The sequence below is a fragment of the Peromyscus californicus genome, unplaced genomic scaffold (assembly GCF_007827085.1).
Source record: "Peromyscus californicus insignis strain IS unplaced genomic scaffold, ASM782708v3 Scaffold_16__1_contigs__length_79575227, whole genome shotgun sequence".
Classification (NCBI taxonomy): Eukaryota; Metazoa; Chordata; class Mammalia; order Rodentia; family Cricetidae; genus Peromyscus; species Peromyscus californicus.
Window position 1 is genome coordinate 29899208 of NW_026294458.1, and position 18970 is coordinate 29918177.

The following is an 18970-nucleotide window of genomic DNA, read 5'->3' on the forward strand; positions in this document are numbered from 1 at the left end:
GTAATTTACAAGGCTTTATGTGAGAAATGAGCCTTACGGTTAGAAAATACAGCAAAAGATTCACTTAGGAAATTCCTCACCGTTCTCGGGAGTTGTTTTATTGTACCTGGCCTTTCCATCTTAATTACTTCTATGTGACCCAATTCGGAATCATTAGCTGGAGTCATCTGATGCCAGTATGCCCTGCTAAGTGCCCTTTTGGCCCTCTGTGCTTTGCTGGTACTCAGCACATCCATGAGGAACTGATGTCACTGTGTGGGGAGAATCTCCATATCTGTCTCCATCACTGGACTGTAAGGCAGTCCGGACGTGGTCAAGTGGAATGCACACCCATCTCTCTGTTCTCTGAGGTACTGACTACATGTGTACAGAGGATGTGCAAACACAACTACCTGAAGGAACAGACATTTAGAGACATGCTTAATGCCAGTAAGCCTGGGTCCCTCGATCCATTTGCAAACCTGTTAGGTCCACCCATCTTCCTCTTACAGAGAGAGCTCCTTCTAGCTGCCTTTTTTACCCCAACACCTGTTTACCCCTGGCTCCATTTATCGACATTGGTCCTTCTGGCTTATCTAGGGCAATGAAGAGGAATGTGCCAGAAGACATAGAAGACAAAAATAAACCAGAAAAAGATGACTAAAACAGCAGCTATAAGAAAAATCTGCAGTGAACAATTTAAAAAGAAAAGTCCTAGAGACTAGATTTCCTGAGTTAGTTTCTCATATGGTCTCCTGGGGCTTCCCACGTCACACACCCATTAGGTCCCTGGAGAAATGCAGCATCTGCAGAGAACACGACTTCCTATTAACAAGAGCACCAAGCTAAGCATCCTTAGGATGGTTGGAGTTAACCAACGGAGCCAAGATTCAAGATCAGGGGAACCATTTAGGGGTCTCCCAAACCAGAGAACAGCATCATTATACCTCATTGCCCATCCAAGGGGATACACTTCAACTCTCAGGCTTGATTATTTTTCATGAGCCATGTGGGAGCATGTTAATAATAACCATCAAACTGCCAGCAAAATCGGAGAGGACCATGTGGCCAATTTAATTTTTAATCAGTTGCCTATTGAATTCATAATTAGTCACAATACACCAAACCAACATGTAAAGTCGAAACCTGGAAGCAGAGGGTCTTAATCAACATATTGCTTTTATGTGTGCAGAAGCTCAGAGGCCCCCCCACTGTCTGAGGAGAGACTCAACCCAGGGACCTGGTCTACCAATACCTGATTGGAAGGAAATTGCAGGAAGGAGTGGTTTCACAGGTGCTTTCCAGATCAAAGTGATTTTCAAATAAAATATTTATTTGTAAAACACATATAAGAAGGGCTTCTCTGGCCATGGGCACTACTCCACAGGCCAGTCTTTCCCTGAGCTGTCCTAAGAATGGAAAGATTGTAACAAGCCTCCGCTCCCCGTCCCCCTGCAGGGCACACGCATATGCCATCACCTCAGAGAGTCTCCATAACTCACTCTCCTCAGTTCAGCCCCCATATCCTGATTATTGCAGGTTTAAGGGGTTTCAGTGCCACACATGAGAGGCCTTGTAAAGCTCTCTCTATAAGCACGGGTGTCTATTATCTTTCAAAAAGATTTTCCTGGTCTTCAAATGTCCAGTAGGCTCTGATCCCCATCCACAAATAGACATTGTCTAGAGCAGTGGTTCTTAACCTTCCTAATGCTGTGACCCTTGCATCACAGTTCCTCATGTTGTGGTGACCCCCAGCCATAAAATTAATTTCATTGTTACGTCACAACTGTAATTTTGCCACTGCTAAGAATCATGCTGTGGCCGGGCGGTGGTGGCGCACACCTGTAATCCCAGCACTCGGGAGGCAGAGGCAGGCGGATCTCTGTGAGTTTGAGGCCAGCCTGGTCTACAGAGCTAGTCCAGGACAGGCTCCAAAGCTACAGAGAGAAACCCTGTCTCAAAAAAAAAAAGAATCATGCTGTGAATGTCTGATATGCAGGATATCTCATATTCGACCCCTGTGAAAGGGTTGTTCAATCCCCCAAAGGGGTTGCGAACCACAGGTTGAGAACTGCTGGTCTCGATGACCCACTTAAATTCCTCTCTTCTCACTTATGTCCCACTCTGTCTCCAAGCAGAGAACACCACCTTTATGGGAGTCACCTTCTCAACTCTGAGGTAATCCTGTTTCCCTTAACATTTTAACATGGAAGAAACAAATAATAGTGGGGAAAAAAAACAGGCAAATGTTTAGGAGAGGAGCAAAGTTATAGTAAGTGAAATATTCTGCTGCGAAATCCTCCTGCTTTTATGGAGCTCCTCGGTGAAACCTCAGCTGTCAATGTGTGGGGAGGAAAAGTGGTGTTTGACCATTGCGGTAAAGCAAGCCCCGTTTCCACTTCATAGAAAGCGTGTGTGCTGCACACAGCCAACCGTCACCCCACCCCCACCCCCAGTGCTGCAAAAGACATGGTTGGGGAAAGAGTTCACAGGAAATGACCAGATCCAAGAAAAACAGGTAGAAGACTCAATCAGCACACAAATGGACTGACTCTCTGAGACTTGACATCCAGGACTTAGGTTTTGTGTTTTTTTTTTTTGTCTTTTCGAGACAGGGTTTCTCCGTGTAGTTTTGGTGCCTGTCCTGGATCTCACTCTGTAGACCAGGCTGGCCTCAAACTCAGAGATCCACCTGGCTCTGCCTCCCGAGTGCTAGGATTAAAGGCGTGCGCCACCACCGCCTGGCCTTATTTCTTAAAATAGGTAAAAAGATCTTAGTTGAAATCTAAACAAAGTTATATACTTTAAAGGGTGGGTCACTGAGAGTATGACTCAGTAACAACATTTGCATAACACTTCAGGAGGAGTTCTGAGTTTGATCCCCAACACTGGCTGCATAAAACTAAGCATGATGGCACACACCACTCAAGAGCTGGAACCAGGAGGATCATCCTTGGCTACATATTGAGTTCAAGGCTAGCCTGGAATGCATAGGAATTTACTTTAAAAAAATGAAAACAAAACAAAACAGGAATACAAGCTTAAAACTTGAATCACCTCATATTGTATATAATAGCCTCGGTGAGTAGAGGGAGCTGGGCCAACTCTGCAATTAAGATTTAACTCTGAAATCATCTCCACTATGTCATATCCCAAGTCTGAAATGTCCACCATGCACTTGAAGCTCAGCAGGTCTAGACTAAGCAGATATGCCTCGAAACGATGTTCACACCTGCTGGCACACCAGTGCAGGCATTCTGGGAATGTCTCCTCCTCCTCGATACCTAAGTCACTTTCGCACGCACTGGTTTCTCTTTCTGGCTAATCACTAAGTCCAGGACATTTCCTCTTAAGTGTCTCCAGCTTCTGTCCCCTTTCTGTGGTCCACATTGTCACTTACTGTCCCTCGGTCAGGTTGCTTCCTACTTGGATGACCCCCTGCCACGTGCCTTGGTTACAGCTGCTACTTGTTCCCATACCTTTTGTGCTGCAGCTGGAGTGACCTTTTAAACTGCAAGGTTGACATTTTCAGTCACCTGTGTAAAAACCTTCACACTCCTCACTGCACGGCTTGTTTCTCTGAGACAGTCTCATGTTGCCCTCGCTGGCCCTATACTCACTATGGAGACTCCAATGACCTCCTAAGTGCTGGGATTACAGGTTTGCACCACTATGCCCTATTTTACAGCTACACTAGAACTGGGTGTGTGCTTTTTCAGAGCTCTCACAACTAAGCACCACCCTCCAGGACCTCTTCATACTCTTGTTAAGGAGACGTTAAGCCCCTACGCAGATTATTGGACCTCTAAGTACTTTATGACCTTACCCCTTATACTTTCCCCTTCGTCAACTGAGACACATCTATAATGAATTATTTCAGTGCATTAACGGGCCTCTCTGGACTCCCAGCTCTTGTTAGGACGCCCCTGCCATATGCTCTTCCAGATGCAGCCGGAACCTCCCCTCTTATCTTACATTCACATTATGCTGTAACAGGCTGATTAAACGTGCATTTCTCCAACTAGCTTTTTGAAGGCAGAGACCGTGCTCTTATTGACAGTCTTTGAATTACTAGTGCCTGGGAGAGAGTCTGCTGTACAGAAGGTAATCGACACATGGGTTGAACATAGTAAAGGAAACAAAGCCAAGGCTGCTGGGTTTTTTGGCCTCCAGCTAGCTCTAACAGCTGATGGGTCCTTTTGATTCATTTTGCTCTAAGGCAGTCAGGGGTCTTTCATCAACTCCCGAACAAAGCTTTCAGTGGCTGACTTGAGCATAGAACTGAACTTTGGCATGACATACGGAGCTCTTTAGGACCCTGCACCTGCCTGCCTGCCTTTCCATTCCTCATCTCCATCCCTTTATTTAAATGAAATCTATTCTGATCACAAAAGATTGTCTGGGTTTCTTCAAGGTCACCATCATCTCCTAAACCTCAGTTCCTCTGGCACATGACTCTCCTCCCCCTCCAACACCTTCTAGTTTATTATGAGTCTACTCAAAGGTCCCCTTGAAGTAGGGTAATAAAAAAAAGGAAGATTGAGGGGACTCAGGAAGAGAAAGGAGACTTCCAACCCCAGAGTCTGGCTGAAGTTTCCTAGTAGCTGAGGGTTAAGAGTTTCAGCATAATTACTATTTTCTGGAAAAGTTGCCTACACAGCATTCCTTTTTAGATATAGATCTTTTCAGATGGAAAATTAAAATAGCCCCCAAAGTTACTTATGGTTATACGACTTTTGAGTGGGGCCTTTCTCCTTTTCCAGATGTAAGCATGTAATTTTGAATTTTTTTCACAAACAAGACTTGTAAACTAACCTGTTTTTATAGCAATAGCATGTCTTAATTCCCTTGAGAAACCCTTTGGCCTACAGTTTTACCATTTCAGTTGTAACTCAGCCAATACACCCCAGGATTTCATTTAACTTCCTTGCCATCTTTTGAGATGTACCTTCAGGAGCCTCCGAATCACGTATATGCCTGCTGTGAAGACACTTAAGTATGACTCTTTCTTGAGATGCCTGCAATCAAGAATATATTCACTTTTCCCCTAAGCATTTCTCTTTCTATTAACCCACATGTAGCACGAATCTTAAAAGTTCTTATTAATAAAATCAAACCTGAAGCCAGGTATTGTGATGAATGCTGGAAGATCAGAGAAGCAGAACAAGCCACAGCTTCCTCACCTTGCCAATTCCTCAGCTGATCCTGTTTCCTCAGTCTGGAAGCCTCTGAGTCCTCATTCAGAATGAATCTCAGCTGAATGGTTGGTTGCTCAAAAGCCTGAAAGCTTAACCAACCATAGTTCCTGGTCCTCACGCCTTACATACCTTTCTGCTTTCTGCCATCACTTCCTGGGATTAAAGGCTCACTTCCTGGGATTAAAGGCATGAGTCACCATGCCTGGTTGTTTCCAGTGTGGCCTTGAACTCACAGAGATTCAGACGGATCCCCGCCTCTGGAACACTAGGATTAAAGGCATGTACTAACACTGCCTAACCTCTATGTTTAATATTATGGCTGTTCTGTTCTCTGACCCCAGTAAGTTTATTAGGATGCACAATATATTGGGGGACACAATATATCACCATACCCACACACCCTAATCTATGTTCAAAGTCTATAAACTCCAGTTGGGCATGCTAGCATACTCCTAGCACCCTTCTTCAATCATAGCACTTGGAGGACAGAAGCAGGAAGATCAGGAGTTCAAGGCTAGCCTCAACTATTTACCAAATTCACAGCCTGTCTCAATCCCCACTCCAAATAAGAAAGTAAAATAAACTTCAACTCTATTTCATACCACTGATCTTGACATTCTGCAGGAAGCCAGGAATCCTGGCTTTGAGAGAGTAGAGTTTTCTGGAGGCAACATTTTGCAGTGTGTAAGAGTTTCTGACCCCTGCTCCACTGCCGTGGACAATCTCTTGCCTTGTTTTCCTTCTGGGAACAGGACTGGGAGCTAGTTTCCTGGGTATTACAGCTTCTGTGCATTCTTCTCGGTCATGTTTGAATTTTACGTTTTTTTTTCTTTTTCTAAGATGATCATTTCATGAAGAGTAGGGAGAAGACTATTTCACCTGATCTGATACAATATATGGCACCAAAATAAATATTATAAATTCATGATTTTCCTTTAAATGAGTTATAATTTTCTACATGGGCAATGAGAACCAGAAAAGACAAGAGGGGTTTAAAAAAAAACACCAATAATTAAAGTCAAATTAATATTGCATGCTCACTAATTCCCAGGAGGCTCTACATGGACTCTGTGATTGATCTAAACTCACCTCTCAGAAATACTGAAGCAGTTTCAGAAAGAAAAGAGTTTCACCTGTTTCTGCTTGGCATTCTTCCCCATCTGTTTGCAATTGCACTTGAAGACTATTGCCTTTAGAACATAAGACTTCAAATAATACATGTTCATAAGATATTCATCTTGGGCTGACAGAGTCCTGAATATTTGAGTTCCTCCATTGCTGCAGACTGTGGCTGTACTCCAAAACACTTAGGAGGTACAAATGGCTCCTTCATTCTCTCTTTCTTTCATCCTCACTGGCTTGGAACTCACTGTGTAGCCCAGGCTGTCTTCAAATCTGCAGCAATCCAACTACCTCAGACTTCCAAGTGGTGTGGACCACTGCACTTGGCTCTATTTTTTTTTTAATTTTAATATTGTTGGATTTGTTCATAAAAAATACCGATAGAACATAGTGTACACACACACACACACACACACACACACACACACACACACACACACACACAAATTCTAGAAAGTAAGCAGAAATTGCAAGCAAGCAGTTACTTTTTTAGAAATTTTCTGCTCCTGGAAGACAATGTACCCACAAAGGAGGGATTCTATCTCAAGAGTTGACATGACTTAGATGTCCCACTTAGAGAGCGCTGCTGGCCTCTGAACCCAAGCTGTTTCCTCTTGGAGTCACCTGGAGATCTTCACTTGTACTCCTCCTATACCATTTGATTCTCAGGGTTGTTCAGCAATATAACCAAAAGCCTTGAAACTTTTAATGCCACAAGTGAGACACAGCTGGCCTCCTACTTAGCCAGATTCGTAGACACACACAGATCTAGTGACCAATTCCTACCACCTAAATTTGTTCCCTGATGCGTGTTCAAATTCTTTCCACACACAGAACCACACCACTTGTTATAATGTCTGTAACTAATCTCTGGAGGCCTGGTTTGAGCTGTCACTGAGTCAGCATCTGGAGAGGTGTTTGAAATCTTTCCCAGAGGCAAAGTTACAGAAAGCTGAAGCACATCACCCCCATTACCTTTAGTGTGCCTGTGCTTAGAAGCTCCTCGGGGCTGGAGAGAGATGTGGGGGTGATCTGTCACTCGGGCAGGGATCAGGTCAGACCATGTGTTAGAAACCAAATCTCTGGCTTCAGAAGGATCTGGCAGGGGAGCAGGCAGGAAAGAGCCACCGAATTGTCGGTGGGAAGGGTGGCAGCTTGTTCATGAGGTATGGAGCAATGAGAGACATCAGAATTTGGACCCTCTTGGGGGGAGGCCAAGATCATAGCAATTGTGTGGTACCTGTAGGGGAGTGTATGTGTATTGGTGTGTGGAGGCTGAGGCATCTGTTTGCATGGATGGTGAATACACTCTTGTAGTCGTCATGGGGTGGAGGTTGTAGGATATATATATATATATATATATATATATATATATATATATATATATATAATATGTGTGTGTGTATACATACATATATATATACACATATATATGTATATATATAAAATGATGGGGTCAAGGAGGGTGGCTGCTAAGGGAATGACAGAAAACGCACCACAAACATGGCCTGGCGTGTCACAGAGAGCTGAGTCTTTCCCAGAGGCTTCAGATGTCTACAGATGACAGGGTCTGGCAGCTGAGTTAGGAGTGGGTGGACAAGGCAGAGTCAACAACCAAAGGAGATTTTTCCAGCTCTCTTGACCAGCTGTTAAACATTGCATTTAAGACTCCCTTGGCATTCACAGCTAGGCAACCATGGGCTTCTTTCTATCCTGTCTCTAAAGCTAACCCTCCTAGGGGCGTGGCCTGTCAAATTATGCTAATCTGATCAGAGGGGCTCTCAGGGCTTAATTGGATAGTGGGCTCCTTAATTAGACTGCAAATTACCTGAGGGTATAGATTGCACCTCAGGCCTCTTTTCTTGTTCCATCTAGGCTCAAGCTTTGGATTTTGTGATTGGCTTTAAAAAGACACATAGTAATAATTGTATGGAGCATATTTTGTACCAGAATGAACACTATATAAATTAATTCTTAGATTAAGCAAGTAAGGTGAGATACTTTATCTTGACCATGGTTTCAACACTTGGAAGGGGTAAATCCAGGCAATTCGGTAGAGCACTTAAATTCTTAACAAATTCACGGTCCTGCCTGCCTGCCTGCCTGCCTGTGTGTATGTGTGTATGTATGTATGTATGTATGTATGTATGTATATTGGTATTTATTTTGTGGTGCTATTGGGGATGAAATCTGGGGCCTGGTGCATGCCAGGCAAGTTCCCTACCAGAGTTATATCCTCTCAGCTTTTGGTGTTTTGAGACAATGTCTTGCTACATAGCCTGGGATGGCCTTGAACTTAAGATCTTTCTGTCTCAGCCTCTGACATTGAGATTACAGGCCTTCACCACTGCATCTAGTCCAGGATCCCACTTCTAACAGGAACAGGCAATGCCTGAATTCTTGTTCTTTTTCTGTGATGTTGGGACAAGTGTTTGGGAAGTGAAGAGCTGTCTCAGGGGAGAAGGCTGTTCGTGGGAGCACCCATGTTGAAGCAGCTCTGTCTCCCCCCAGGCCTACCGGAAGTGAAGACCTAGCTGGGCTGGTGGCACAGGTTTGTGACACTAGCTACTCAGGAGGCTGAGCAGGAAGACAGTGAGTCTAAACAAAGCCTGCCTGGGCAATCTTATAAGACCCATTCTCAAAACTAAAAAGTGAAAAGATGGCTGGAGATAGAGGTTGGTGATAAAGTGCTTATTTAGCATGCATGAGGCCCTGGGTTCATTCTCCAGCACTGTAAAACCAAACCAAACCGAATCAAAAAAGCATTCTTGCTTAAGAAATCACTTGGTGTCTTATGATATGTGTTTAATTATGGAGTCAGCATTATTTGGTTTGGCTTTGCCCTTGCTTTTCCACAGCCTCATGTCCACCAGAAGAATGGATTTGTTCTGGGTTCAACTCAGAGCTCTGAGCCAACCCCACACTGTTACACAGTCTCCTTGTTCACCTTTGAAATGATCGCTCCATTTCTTTTAGATGTACCACACTTGCTATGACTTCCAAATCTGAGCAATGGCCCCTTGATCCTGGTCCCTCTCATCCCCACTGATTTCATCTCCACATCACCCAAGTGAGAAGAAAGTGTGTACCCACATGGAGGATAGTTGTAGAAATCACCAAGTGGTCATTAGTTCAACTTCATAGACAAAGACAGGATCCCAGAAGTGTCGGAAGGAAGAGGAGGGAGAAAATGCCAGCCACCTGAGAAGACAGAGTTATCTGGGAACTAGAGCTGGGCCAGTCACCCAAGACAGGATGGCCCTGGAGAAGGTGGGTAGGGCAGGGGCAGGCCAGGTCAGTGGGAGAAAGGTAAAAAGGGGAAGGAGAAACCAGAGCAGCGAGAGATAGCAACAGGAAAGGTGAGATGCTCCAGGCTGGTAAGGGAAGAAGGAAGGCAGAAAGGATGTTGGACCAAAAGCCTGTTTCTTTTCTAACTCTCATGCCCATCTCTTTGGCCTAGAATTTTCATTTCCTAGGGTGCTTGTGACAGGGCCTGTCGAGAGGTTCAGGAATACAGTGAATACCAACAAGAAGTGGGTTCAAAAGTTTTCTCATGGCTTCCTGTGGCTTTTTACCAAAGGTGTACCTAAACAGTCTATTCAGTTTAGCTCTGACCACATTGGAGGAGGAGCTGGGCTCAGGAGACTGAGCCAGGGGGATAGCTTCAAATGGAAGCCAGACTTGGATTATATATAGTGAGTTCAAGTCTGGCATGGGTTACAGTGTGAGTCCTTGTCTCAGAACACTAAAAATAAAAAGAAACAATGTAACCCAACAGAAAATGGTGACTGTGAAAAGAAACAGTGTAACACAACAGAAAATGATGACTGTGAAAAGAAACAGTGTAACACAACAGAAAATGATGACTGTGAAAAGAAACAGTGTAACACAACAGAAAATGATGACTGTGAAAAGAAACAATGTAAAACTACAGAAAAGGATGACTGTGAAAAGAAACAATGTAACACTACAGAAAAGGATGACTGTGAAAAGAAACAATGTAACACTACAGAAAAGGATGACTGTGAAAAGAAACAATGTAACACTACAGAAAAGGATGACTGTGAAAAGAAACAAGGTAACACTACAGAAAAGGATGACTGTGAAAAGAAACAATGTAACACTACAGAAAAGGATGACTGTGAAAGGAAACAATGTAACACTACAGAAAAGGATGACTGTGAAAAGAAACAATGTAACACTACAGAAAAGGATGACTGTGAAAGGAAACAATGTAACACTACAGAAAAGGATGACTGTGAAAGGAAACAATGTGACACTACAGAAAAGGATGAGTGTCCGACACCAATCTTCTTCCTCTGCCGCTTTCTGCATTATTCACTTATCAGTCACAAGTGTCTGAGCTTCTACCACATACTCAGTAGAATTGGGGTCACAAAGAGATATAGATGCTTTCAGCAACTAATTCACAGAAAAAGAGGAAAAACAGTAGGTTGAGAATGTCCCAAGGGAAGGACTGACAAGGGCCATGAAGGAGTAGAGAAGGTGCCTCCATCCACGTCCCTCATCATTTAGCTCAACTGAACTATTTTATTTGAAGCTGCCCCTCCCCAACCTTAATCTTCAAGTAATATCTTATAGTCCTGACCCACCTACTAACTGTCTCTGTCTCTCTCTGTCTCTGTCTCTCTGTCTGTCTCTGTCTCTGTCTGTCTCTCTCTCTCAGGGTCTCACGTAGCCCAAGCTTATGTAGAATTCACTCTGTGGCCCAGACTGACCTCACACTCATAGAGGCCTTCCTGATGCCTCAGCCTCTCAAGTGCTGGAGTCAGAGGCTCCAGCTACCCGACCCCCTCTGTAACCATTCCTCAAAACTAGGTCGAATGCCATTTTCCCAGCAAAGCTGAGAATACGAAATGGAGTTGCTCTGTCCATTCTGTGTGCTTCTGCCACACATTATCTGCATCTGTTTTGACATTTATCTCAGATTGCTCTTAACTGTATACGGTGGGGAGGTCTGCAGAGGTAGCTTTACATTGCTGGGTTAGCTCTTTAAAAGTGGGGTTTTCTTAGAATGCACTCAGGATACAATGAGGTAGATCCTGCTTCCTTGCACACAATTATGCTCTTGTTGGAACTAAAACTAATTTCTTGTTTCAAAGGGACATAAAAAACGCCCTCCAGATCTAAAAGGACTCAGCTATCCTTTCCAATACTTCTATATTTTAATAAAGAACTGGTTTTTAAAACCTTTAATCAAGCTGGGCAGTGGTGGTGCATGTCTTTAATCCCAGTAGAGGCAAAGGCAGAATGATATCTGTGAGTTCCAGGTCAGCTTGGCCTATAAAGTGAGTTCCAGGACAGCCAGGGCTGTTACACAGAGAAATCCTGTCTTGAAAAACAACAACAAAAACCAACCAACTAACCAACCAAACAAACAAACAAAAAACTCTCAAACTCTGAATTAATCTTTAATCTGAAAAAAAAGATTAAGAATTTCTTTGAACTCAGTGTATTTTTTAATATGCTTACTTTTTGAGATGAGTCTCATTCTGTAGCCCAGGTTGGCCTGAAACTTACTACGTAGCCAAGAGTGGCTTAGAACTTGCAGCAATTCACCTGTTTCAACTTTCCAAGCACTGGAATTATAAATGTGACTCACCATGCCCAGGTCTTAATCAATATCTTAATCACAAGTGGAAATACTGCTATTTCATACCACAGCCAGAATCAACAGTATGACCCAAGAGCCTTCAACTCAAGAAGGCTCTTCCCAAGCCAAATACCTTACCTTTAATAGAGGAGAAAGAACATTGTTGAAGAAAAAAAAAAACCACCACCACCAACAAAGCACCCCCCAAAAGAAAAGAAAAAATAAAAACAAAGGAAGAAAAGGGCAGAACAGTAACAAATACAGAGAAAACAAACTCATTCGAAATCGGTATAGAGCCAAGTGCGGTGGTTCACACTGTAGTCCTAACCATCTACTTGGGAGGCAGAAGATGAAGGATTTGGTGAGTTCCAGGCCAGCTTAGGCTACAGAGTGAAACACCGTTAAAAGAAAAAGAAAGGAAGGAAGGAAGGGAGGGAGGGAAATGGTATACATTATATAGTTGAAAGAAAGAAAGAAGAAAGATAAAAGAAAATGAAAGAAAAACTATTCCCTCTCAGAAAATGTCAATAGCATCAAGGAAAGTATTTGTATAGTAAACTTTAATTTTAAAAACTAGCATCTTATAATTTCAAGATCTTTTACCTTGTAGAGATCAAATGACTAGACACAGTTGGGAATGAGAATAACTCTCAGATTCTCCTCCAAGATAATTCAATATGTTTGAGTGACCGTGGAGCTTAACAGGTGGGGTTAACAGTTGCGGAAGTAAAGTAATCCACCAGGGCTCTGTTGAGAGCACACGTCCACATGTGTTGTCTCCCATCAATGCCTAGGCACATGCAGCAGGTGCTCCCACATTTGACATAATTAACTCCATCCAGACCTATGATTGCCAGACCCCTCACTCTTTTCCCGACATTTCCTATGTCACTGCTGCCATAGGCACCCTCCTGATGGATCTGGCTCAGCACACAGACACAGGGCATCAAAGCACCACTTCTGAATTTCAGTCTTACTGGGTTAGAATTCAAACAAGTCTGCCTGTCATCTATCTATCTATCTATCTATCTATCTATCTATCTATCTATCTATCTATATCTGTCTGTCTATTTATCCATCATATATCTAATGTCTATGTACCTGATATCATTCACATGTATATTCTACCTCTCTCTAGACAGCTTTCCTCTGTATCTAGCTAGCGTTCAAACTGATACATGATTGCTCAGATGAAAACCACCTAATTCAGGCTGGGTGTGGTGGACTACAGTCCCCTCTCAAAGGCCTTCAGTCCCTGGCCTTTGAGAGGTAGAGGTAGAAGAATCAGGAGTCCCAGGCCAGCCAAGGCTACATGAGACTCTGTTACAAACAAACGAATGAATAATGACAACAAAAACCCATCCAGTTTTTACCACTCCTTTCACATACTGCAGAGCATGGTCTCGGAAATCTGCCTTTCAGCCAGGAACCATCTCTACTCCTCTGTACTTCCCAAGGCCCCTCAAGGGCACCGAGGCAGTGAATGAGTGTTTTTGTTACATAAGCACTTAAATACTAGCTCTGCCACTCAGCATATACGCAATCTTGAGAAAACAATGTAAATTTTCCAGATGATAATTTCCTTATTTCTTTTTTGAGACAGGTTTCAAACTCACTATGCAACAGAGGCTGACCTTGAACCCCCAATCTTCCTGCTTGTCCTCCACTCCATTTATATGCTCCTGGGGATCAGACTCATCCATGGTAGGCAAGCACTCTACCAACAGAGCTACCCCACAACCCCTAATTTCCCTTTCCAAAAATGAGGGTACTAATATCTATTGATTTCATGGGAAGTATAAGTACTTGAGGTAATGTATGACAGTGGGTACTTCAGGGTGGAACTCAATAACGGATAGTTACCACCAGGCCTGGTGGCCCATGGCTGCAATTTGGAAGGCTGAAGCCAGGCTAGGCTACATAGGGGAGATGTTTCTCAAAGAAAGGCTAGAAAAAAAAAGTGTGTATCTGTTGGGGGTTGTGGTGGTTATGACGAAGGTAGCAATAACACAGAGGAAGGGGCCGATGATGGGAGCCCTCTTCCTGAACACCTTCCATAAATTTTTATTTCTCATCAAAGCTAGGCTGAACCTGACTGCAAGCCTTTCTCTGGGACACATTAAAAGTCAGGGTGCAGTAAAGATAACCAGCAATGGGGGCTGGTAACCAGCAATACATGGATGGTACTTAATGTTTGAATTTCCTGTTCTGAGCTGACATACCTACATATGTCTCTTCCATTCCTGGGAAAAAGACATTTCATGGCAGTAAATGCAACCTGTTTAGGGAAGTCGAGGACACTATTTTCTTTTCCACTTAGCAGGAAGACTTTGCTTCACAGAGTAGGGTCAACAAACCCTGAGTGCTTCATAGAACTAATACCGAGTTCCCAGTAAGGCAGTGGTTCTCAAGAATTTTGCTTCCTCTGGCAATTCTAATAACTGAAACATACTATGGATCAAGAACAAACACTCATATTCTTTGTAGAGTCAGTCAGAGTTCACAGTCAAGTCCAATAGAACTACAGTTTGAACTGTCCAAAGTACAAGGAAGAAGGAAGCCCAGCCTACTGGGACATGCCCTGAATGACAGGGTCATTTAGGACCTGCCTAAGATGCCATTCTGTTTGCAAACATGAACTGCCTGCCATATCACTCAGCAAAATAATTCCATCGAGGAGCCGGAAGGCAAATGACTCATGTTAAAAGTGTCCCATGCATCGTTTTGGAGATGACTCCATAGGCATCAATTAAACATGGAAAAGACATGTTCTAAAGCATGGCCATCTGGCATTTCCCAAGGAACTGTAGTTAAGGGCCAGTAAAACAGAAGCGATTGTTGTAACTGTAACAAAATTTTGCAACCTTTCCCTTGTTCAGCAGCAGTGAGGGCCCATGAGGACAACGATCCTGGAAGAGCTCCAAAAGAAGAGGGAGGAAGGCAAAACCTGCATCCAAAGCCAGCATCCCTCTTCCCCATGCATAGAAAGCAGATGGAAGTGGTATGAGGTCATCTTTTAATGCAGAAAAAAAGTAGAGAGGTCCAGGGAATGTTTGTGAGTTTGTCTGATAGTCTAAAGGTGAACTTTAATTGCTACGTGTCCAAGAAAGAGAAAGAACCAGTCCACCCCTTGCTCCTTGAGTGCTTTCTAAGTACCAGCATCACAGGACTTTGCTCACCTCACCAAGCCAAGCTCAGTGTGGTCTAAACATCCTTCCCAAGACAATCATGCTCTAACAACCCTTTCCGAGGAAAGATGAACTGATTGCTGGAGAGTGATGTCAAGCTTTAAAGCCTCTGGCAGGGGATGCAGCAGGAACAGGGGTGCTTTTCAAGGCTACAGTTCTAGATCAGCCAGGCAGACACCTGTGTATATATAGACAAAGCTTCAAACACTATCACTTCATCACACCTAATGACTGCCTGTGAGGACAGCTTGCCGCCTCTATTTCTGGATTTTCCAACAACAAAACTATGTGCCTCCATATCTAGCCCCGAGTCTGAACCTATTTTCTAATAGTTATCTGATTTTTTTCCCCACACAAGGTCAGATAAACGAGAAAAGAAATATTTTTCAGCTTTAATTTTGATCCAAAGCTAAGATTGTTAACGACTTTTTATCCATTATCCTTGATCTCTCCCCCTTTTCCTTGAATGATACAAGTCAATGAGCCCTTCACATACCCGGAGCTCAATATTAAGAAGGTTAACAATCTTAGATTGAGGCTGTAAGGTATAAACAAAATAAAAACAAGAAAACAACAGTGCAGTGATTCCATTCTTCCGACTGTCCCCTTGGCCAGTGATGCAGTCTGCCTGACTCTCTTTCAAGCAGCTACCTTCCTGTTAAGTTTTTTATTTGGAAATAAAAGAGATCACTGACAATTTTTTTTTTCAACACAACAGAAAACAACCCAGCCCATTAACAAATACTAAAATGGCAGAATTAAACACAGTGTGAACAAGTAGTTATAGACGAATACCTGGGATTGCCAGATTGGAAAGGGGGACGTTGTGGAGGTGAGGGGGGAGCGAGGCCATCCAGTCAGCATTGCAGACCTCCGAGGCCGCCTTTGTCCCGCTGGGATTGGGAGAGCAGATGGTGCCCATCCTGAGTTTCCTCCTGGCCTTTCTAAATGCTAGCATCCCTCTTGTCCACGATTTAGACAGGCTCAGCCCAGTGCCACTCACTCTGTGATCATCACCGCTCGGGGCTCTCTAGACATTTCAGAGCACATGGGTCACGCCAGCCTTTTCAAGACGCTTTTTCTGGCCGGGAGATGGGTTAACTAGGTGCTTCCCTACCCGCTGTGCCCGCAGTCCCCACCCTCTCCGCCTCGCTTCTGAGATCCACTCCCTTAATCTCCTCAGTGTCCCTGCTCAGTTAAACTTCTTAGTTTCCCTCGGGAGACGGGGGAGGCAGGCCCGAAGGTACAAACCTCACTGACACCCACAGCATCCAGGAAGAGCCACACCCGCAGCTACTCACACGACAGGTGCCCACAGGGTATAGAGACATGCAGCGGGCTGCACAACACGTGCGCGCCCGGGTTGCACCATCTCTAGTTCATGGGTGCTTCCGTGGGTGTCCCTGGGCTAGCACCCAGCCTGGGCCTGCCTGCCACCCGCCCCCACCCGGCTTGTCTGCCCCCTGCCCTGTGCTTTCCTGAAACGCTCTCCGAAGTGTAACCGGCGGCCCCGGGACTCTGGCGGCCCCGCCCCGCACTGCCGGGCAGATTTGCCAGGCTAGGCGAGCTATGATTGGCCGCTGGCGGGGTCCGTTCTGATTGGCCGACGCCCCGGGGGCCCGCCCCTGCCTCCCTCTCCCACGCCTCCCCTGCCTCTTAGCTCCTCCCTTCTCCACTCAGACTCTGCTGGTGGACAGACAGCGCTGAGGCCTGCTGCTCCCAAAGGGGAAGTGTGCACCGTGCCGGCTGTCTTCAGATTGATTTTTTCCACCTAGATCTTCAACGCGACCACAAAATAGTTCTCCCCCTTTCCTCCGCCTTGCACTCACTGTGGTGGAAATTACCCAGAGAGCACTACATTTTCCGCAAACCACGGAAGCAGCCAGAACAGGAGAGCTAGAGAGGCCGAGGGAGGTGCTGCGGCTCATATTTGGAGGGGAACTACCAAGGATGGTTTGTGTTTGAAACGTTGCAAACTGACAGTTCCCCTACCCAGCCCTCCGCAGCCGGTCAGTGTCATTATTCGCACTTTACAGAGGAGGAAATGAATGGTGCTTTACTTTCCGTATTGCTGTTGTTTGGAATCTTCTTTTGAATTATTTGTCCCATCTTGCTCTTCACAGTGTTACCACAATGCTGAAAGGGTTGCTGATACACTTCCTTTTAATGGATGAAACAAGCCAGAGGCAGGTCACATGGGGCAGCCTTTGCAAACCTCATTTTGAAAATGAGGTTCCCTAACCTGGTCTCTAGAACACCAGACCCGTTTCTCTGCTGCCTGAAATGTTCCCACTTCAAACAGTACTTGAATGTAGTACTGAATTTTATGACCTGATATGATTGCTTAGAATTTTGATTACATGTATATATTTCTTATATGTGTTTATCTGTGAGCATGCACGTGTGGAATTCAGAAGACTGAGTGCTCCAGTTCATTGTTTCCACGATGTGGATCCCAGGGATCAGATCGTTAAAATAAATAAATAAATATATCACAGTGGTATTTTGGCAAACAGGCAAATTTATTTTAAAATGAGGTGGCCTTTTTGGCAGGAAGGACCTAGAGACTCAGGAGTGCCCTAGGGGAAAAGAAAACAGTGGCCAGGACTCACACAAGCAGAATACCAGAGGCTCCTGTCCAGAACCCTAGGCCAGATGTCATTTAATCACCAACTTATCTCTGTACCCCAGGCCACCTTTCCATAGCCATAGTTCCTGATGCACAGCGATGCCTTTTGACATACATTTCTTCTTCTGGGCTCTTCTTAACATTCACTTAAACTAGCTTCACTGCATAAAATTACTAAGTCTCCACGGAGTGTTGTTTGACAGCTCATTAAAAGAAAGTATGTAATGTTTATCTTCTATCTTCTGGTGTTTAAAGGGCATCGCAGTCTATATGGTTCTTTTAACGATACCACAAGGTCTCAGCAATATGTCACCTAGCTGTTAGACTCAACAAAATCTCCCCGCAAGGCAAGAAGTCCCTCAGTGGAGCCATATCTCAAGATTTGTTTTGGAAATTCCACCTCTCTGGTCTTCCTTTGATTACATATGTATGTATTTAATTCCCAGACAAGAACGGTTTTCTGGAAGCTAAGCCAAACCAAATGTGCTCTTGTAGCTCAGCTCTGAAGTGTTCTGTGTACTCCCTCTTCTCCAGTAGATTTTCTTGTTAGTGAAGTGGCAATGGTAACAAGAGTTGAGGAGTTCAGAAACCCTCCTTATGGGAAGCAGGGACCTTTGACTTACACTGCAGAAAATAACTTCAGGCTAGGTCTTCATGAAGCAGAGCTGGAATTTAATGAGATTTGAATAGGACTGGCATGTAGCTCAATTGGAAGAGTGCTTGCCTAGCATGGACAAGGTGGTGGGTTCCAACCCCAGAACCACAGAAGCCAAGCATGGTGGTGCAAGTCTATGACCCCAGCCCTCCAGAGGAGGAAGCATGATGACCAGAAATTCAGAGGTACATAGTGATTTTTGAGAATAACCTGGGCCACATAATAAGTCTGGGCATGGTGGCTCATACCTGTAATCCCAGCACTTGGGAGACTGGGAAAAGAAGATAACAAATTTGAATCCAGTCTAGTCTGCATTAAGTAAGACCCTGTGCCAATAAACCAAAACAAAAAAAGTGAGAAAAGATAAAAGTATTGCCGGGCGGTGGTGGCGCACGCCTTTAATCCCAGCACTCGGGAGGCAGAGCCAGGCGGATCTCTGTGAGTTCGAGGCCAGCCTGGGCTACCAAGTGAGTTCCAGGAAAGGCGCAAAGCTACACAGAGAAACCCTGTCTCGAAAAACCAAAAAAAAAAAAAAAAAAAAAAAGATAAAAGTATTTAGGGGGAAAAAGCAGTTGTATGTCCCCA

At 44.3% G+C, this 18970-nt stretch overlaps 1 protein-coding gene across 1 annotated transcript in view; it reads right to left on the reverse strand.

The window, feature by feature from the left end:
• Plcxd2 (phosphatidylinositol specific phospholipase C X domain containing 2) overlaps positions 1-16612 on the reverse strand; it is a 56795-nt gene extending 40183 nt beyond the window's left edge. The window contains exon 1 of the mRNA XM_052740821.1: positions 15897-16612. Within this exon, the coding sequence (XP_052596781.1) occupies positions 15897-16059 (163 nt within the window). The 5' untranslated portion in view covers positions 16060-16612. The remainder of the gene's footprint in view (positions 1-15896) is intronic.
• Positions 16613-18970: the final 2358 nt, after the last annotated feature.